This window comes from Labrus bergylta, chromosome 18 (assembly GCF_963930695.1).
Source record: "Labrus bergylta chromosome 18, fLabBer1.1, whole genome shotgun sequence".
Lineage (NCBI taxonomy): Eukaryota > Metazoa > Chordata > Actinopteri > Labriformes > Labridae > Labrus > Labrus bergylta.
This window is the reverse complement of record NC_089212.1, coordinates 17,750,407-17,755,561: the sequence shown is the minus strand read 5'-3', so window position 1 is coordinate 17,755,561 and position 5,155 is coordinate 17,750,407. Positions and strand designations below refer to the sequence as shown.

Below are 5,155 nucleotides of genomic sequence, written 5' to 3'. Positions count from 1 at the left end.
TTCCGGGTGTCATGCACGCATGGGGCGGGGTTTGGGAGTATGACGCAACAGCCGCCAAAATCAAAAACCTCGCAACTTCAAGCGAGCTGTATCATCGAACAAACGAAAAAAACAATAATATTAAACACGGTAATATAAAAAAGAATAACCGTGGAACATGGAGGGGGCGTCTACGAAAGGTAATTCAAACATACTGCTTACAGCGACTTTGTTTTTAGCTTCCGTGGGCTTAATGCAAGCTGAAGTAAACGTAGTCAGAGGCAGTTTAGCGGCGTAAAATCCCAAATTGAGTTTGTGTGATTTAATAGTTCATGTAATAAGAGTATTTTCTTTTGTCCTCAGGTGTTTTGAGTCACCTCAGTTTGCTGGAAGTTCAGGCAAGAAGCCGTAAAAGTCGACTTCAGCAGCCGAGTCGTGTGAAGGAGCTGAAGGCGAAAGTTGAAGCACTGAGGGTCCAGAGAGACCAGCTCACAGCTGAGATAGACACTCACAAGGTGGATGATTTGTGTTTTTTTACTGATTGATTTATTTGTTTTGCATTTACCTGTGATGACAATCAGTCTTTGTTTACAGCAGGGGTTTCCCAGCTGGTGGTTTTGGGACCCAAAAAGTTTTAAGGGAGTATTCAGTGTTTGCCTGGGGAAAAAAAAAATGTTGCACAAAGTCTGTGTAGCTCTTTTAAAAATATGTTTGTTTGTTCTGTTGCATTTGGTCGGTCTGAGGTCCAAACTGCCCTTTTTCATTAACCATCAGTCTCTAGGGTTGAATATTTTCTGAAATGTGGGTCACCATTTCTCATCAAGGAGCTGGTGGTGAGTCCTGAGGTTAGACCAGACGAGAACCACTTGTTTACAGTGGAATAAAAACACAACATAGTAGCCCCTGTGGAGGGACTACTTTCTGCATTCATTTAAGCCGTGTGTACCTGTTATAACAAAAAGGAGAATGAAAAATAAATGCACCTTTTTTAGTTTATTTACAACTCTGCTCAACTTCTGTGTCTCGTCAGCTGAATTAACAGTGCTTATCCTGCCACAGAATCTTCAAAAACTCAGGGCCTCTATGGACAAACAGTGTTCACAAGAAGAAGAAGAAGAAGAAGAGGAGGAAGAGAAAATGGATGATGATTCTGAAAACTCACAACTACTGCAGCTGATGGCCAGACATACACAACTGAAAGACCTTCTGCATGCTCATCACATCATTGGTACTATGTTCAAGTAGTTTTTTTGTCACCAGTTTTTGATATATTTGATTATGAGATGTTTTTATTAATACCATCTTTGAATATAACAGCTGTATGTCCTAATCCCGTCCCTCCCTTGTCCCTGACTCTTTCTTATTTGTCACTAGGTGGATACAATGTCATAAAGACAAGTCAAGGTAAAGGACTGTGTGCCTCTCTAACGACAGCCTACGAGGGCGTCTACTTAGAAACCTACAACGTGGAGATCGACTTAAAGCCGAGGCTGAGGATCAGTCGCCATAACGTCCCTCCGTTCATTCCTTTAAGCAGCCTGGCTGAGCAGAGCAACATGCAGACGGATATCCGGAGTTTTTTGGACACCCTCAGCAAACATCTCAACGCCTTTGCTGGCCGTAAGCAGCAGCTGAAGCTTGTCAAGGTGTCGGACTTTAATTTTCATACCTGTGTGTGCGTGTGTGCGTGTGTGCGTGTGCGTGTGTGTGTTCAATTGAATCACTTACAGGAAAATAAATAGCTTCTCTGATATAGCAGTTAAGACTGAGGTGGAGAAAACATTTTCTGAAGTGCTGTAGATTTATTTTAGCTCTCATTACACATATTTTGGATTAATGATGCTGGTACCATTGTCAACATTGAAGAGTTTGGAAAATTAGATAAAATCAAATCTGCGTGTGTGTGTGTGTGTGAGACTACAACTGGGATAGACATTTTGTACACATTTATGGACTTAAAGATAAACACATTAAGAAATCTAACAACAGGTCAGTAAACAATAACAATAGTCTTTAGTTTCAGCCCTATATTATTTTAAGACTGTTAAGTTGTTTATAGAATTGTACCAAAACAGTTTATAAAACACTTAAGGTGTGACGGTCAATTATTATTATCATAATTTCTGAAGATTTATTTTAGGGCTTTTCATCCTTTAATTTAGACATAACAGGGGATAGAGTAGGAAATCAGGAAAGAGAGAGCGAGGAATGACATGCGGGAAAGGCAGTGCAGGCGAGACATTGTCTTCATCTTAGCAATAAACTATCGGTGAAAAACACCAGTCTAAGTAAGTATAGTGTAAAGCAGTATAGTGTTAATCACTACTTTATAAGAGAACTGGAATCTTATGTAAGAAGACGTGTCTCTAGTCTAGAAGAATAACACACTTCTCCTTTTGCCTTTTTTTATTTCTTTTTTTACAGGAACTCCACAAGTCTGTGGAGGTGTTGGAGAGTAATGTTTTGTGTTCAGTACTGGTCATGCTGTTGACTTTGCCCGGAGAGAAGTCCACTGTTCTTTGCACACTCAACTACACTGATCACACCAGACTTCTCCCCTCCGGCGTCCACTTTGAGTGTAAAGGTAGGAACAGACAGCCATGGATCTGAACCAGTTTAATGCACAACACAAAGGACGTGTGTTTGTTGTTGTGACCTTTCAACTGAAGCAATAATAATTGAGACTAAATCTACAATTGATTTACAAGACCAACAAAAAAACAAACAGAAATCTTGACTGAATGATCTGTGAAGTCATGATGTGGATCAGTCACAACAGAAAGACGGACGGTATTTAGTGAGTAAAAAATAACACAGGTGTGATTACATTTTCTTCAAAGAGTACACTTTTTCTTTTAGCACAATGTTGATGAGTACAAGTGTGATGAAGATGAATAAAAAAACTGCAACTGCAAGTTGGTTCATCACTATAAAATGATAAATTGGTGTATCAAGCCAGACAAGCACATATGCCTTAAAGTACATCAACACGTGTATGTGTCTCTAAATCAAACCTGACATATTCCAGTGTACTTTTAATACTTCCTTCTAAAAAATATAATTGTACCGATACCTTATGCCTCCATTCTCTTGTAATGTTCTTTCTTTTCTTTTTTTTTAACAGACAAGGCGCTTCCCGATGCTCCAGAGTGGAAGAAAAACTGCAGCCTGCTCATGGAGACTCCTGTCCACAAAGCTTTGATGACCATGAAGAAGAATGAGACTATTTTGTAGTTTCATTCACAAGTTTTGATGTTTGTTGTAAAACACGTTTAGAAAGTGTCTCTTTTTGTAACTAAACCGTAAGATAAAAACTCGTTGAGTTCACTTATGGAGGTTCCAGATGTATTGGCACCGCGTTGTGTTTTTCCTTGAGCTTCTCTATAAATGCTGCCACTCTGTTGTTTAAAGTTTCCATCTGAAACTGTTTCAGCCTTTCCATTTCTTCACGGGCTCTCTGCTGACGCCGGGCAAGCTCCTTTTCTGATATGGAATCAATCGCTGCAATGTTTTTCATCTGCCTGAAGGACATGCTGCTCTGGACGTTGCCTCTGTGTCTCACTGAACTAGCAGGTTTAACAGATGTCGGTGGTGGTGGTGGTGCTGATATCGACCGACCCTGCTCCACCAGATTCTCCACTTTACTGGTATAAATCTTTTGCCCTTCAGATGTCTGGCGACCTCCGGATTGTGTGTCTGTATTTTTGTATTCCCAGATGTCTTTCATGGCGATGTTGACTGTAGCTTCAGGCTCGCAGACTTTCACCATCAGCATTCTTCTGTGTTCATGTATCAGAGAGTCTCTCCTTTGTTGAAGCATTTTGCGAGTGTACTTGTACTGTTTGTCCAACACGTTTAATTTATGCTGGAGATCCCTGTCCGCCTTTTGGTTTGACACTCTCAGATCTCTCTTCAGTACAACAGATCCGAGGAAACTTTGGTCCATTTTATGCATTTGCTAGAGGGATAAATATGCATTTTTATCTCATCATATTTCCCTTGTTCAGTCACATTTATTATTATTTATCAATTAAAGCTATTTTCTTACCTGATCTGTGAGCAGTCTTCCCCCAGAACGTTATTGTATACAAGTGTGTGTTTGCTGCTATGGCTGTTTCATGTGTGTAATATAATAGCCTATTCTGTTTGCAGGAAAGTGGAAGTGATTGTTGGTCATTGTGTGCTGTCACATACCTCTGGGATTACATTTCTCAATGCTTAAGGTTTGCAGTCACGTGCCTTAGTAGGTTATACAATAAATAAGGAATGACAAAGTAATGTTAATACCTTCTCACATTATCTAACCTGTTTTTGTTGTTATGATACTGCAGGAGTATTTTGTATCATAATAAACATTACTCTTAAAAGAAACATCTGTTTCAGTTTTGCTTAGTAAATCCATGTTTTTTTCAAGGCAGATTCCTGTTTATTTCCTCCTCCAATGTGTAGATAGTCTTGGTCTTCAATAAAAGTCGACTATCTCACCAGGTTTTGTCATGCTAGTTAAAAGACACTTGTACAAGTTGACATTTAACGTATCAGCATTCTGTATAATTCATGTTTAAACCCTAATCATTTTTCATATATGGGGTCGATGGAAAGGTTAATTCATGTTAGTAACTTAGAGCAGGGGTTCCAAAACTTTTCAGCTTGCGACCCCCATTATGACGGTGATAGATACTTGGGAAACCCACATTTGACGCACTAGGTCAAAACACTGGCATTAAAACAGCAAACAATAGCCCAAACACCATCATATTATTTTTGTAATTTAAGACCAATTTTTTTTTTTACCTACTGTATTTTCAAATGAATGGGTGAAATAGCAAATTTTAAACCATTTCCATATGTTTTTGAAAGGAATCTCGCGACCCCCCCAGTGGGCCGCGACCCCCACTTTGGGAACCACTGACTTAGAGGATATCAGGATAATAACAGAATTGAAATCAACAGTCAGGCCAAACAGAGAGCAGTCTACAAAATAAAGTAAATGCTAAATAAGAGGAAAAGCAAAGATACAACAGACAGAAGATTAAAACGTAAACAAAATGATGGAAAGTGGCCCTAATGGAGAAATATGATATTTGAGTTTTATTGGCCTTGTTTGTAAATATCATACTACTATACTGTCTGCTAAGATATATGTGCAGTATCTCTTTAACATGTGTTGGGATCA

The 5,155-nt window shown here is 39.1% G+C and overlaps 1 protein-coding gene across 1 annotated transcript; it reads left to right on the top strand.

Annotated features, from left to right (window-relative positions):
* Window positions 1-29: 29 nt before the first annotated feature.
* Window positions 30-4,350, top strand: cenpo (centromere protein O). Its single transcript, XM_020627745.3, has 6 exons — window positions 30-179; window positions 343-494; window positions 1,039-1,207; window positions 1,354-1,625; window positions 2,404-2,563; window positions 3,104-4,350. Exons 1-6 carry the CDS (start codon window positions 158-160, stop codon window positions 3,211-3,213), a joined length of 885 nt encoding a protein of 294 aa, XP_020483401.2. The 5' UTR covers window positions 30-157; the 3' UTR covers window positions 3,214-4,350.
* Window positions 4,351-5,155: the final 805 nt, after the last annotated feature.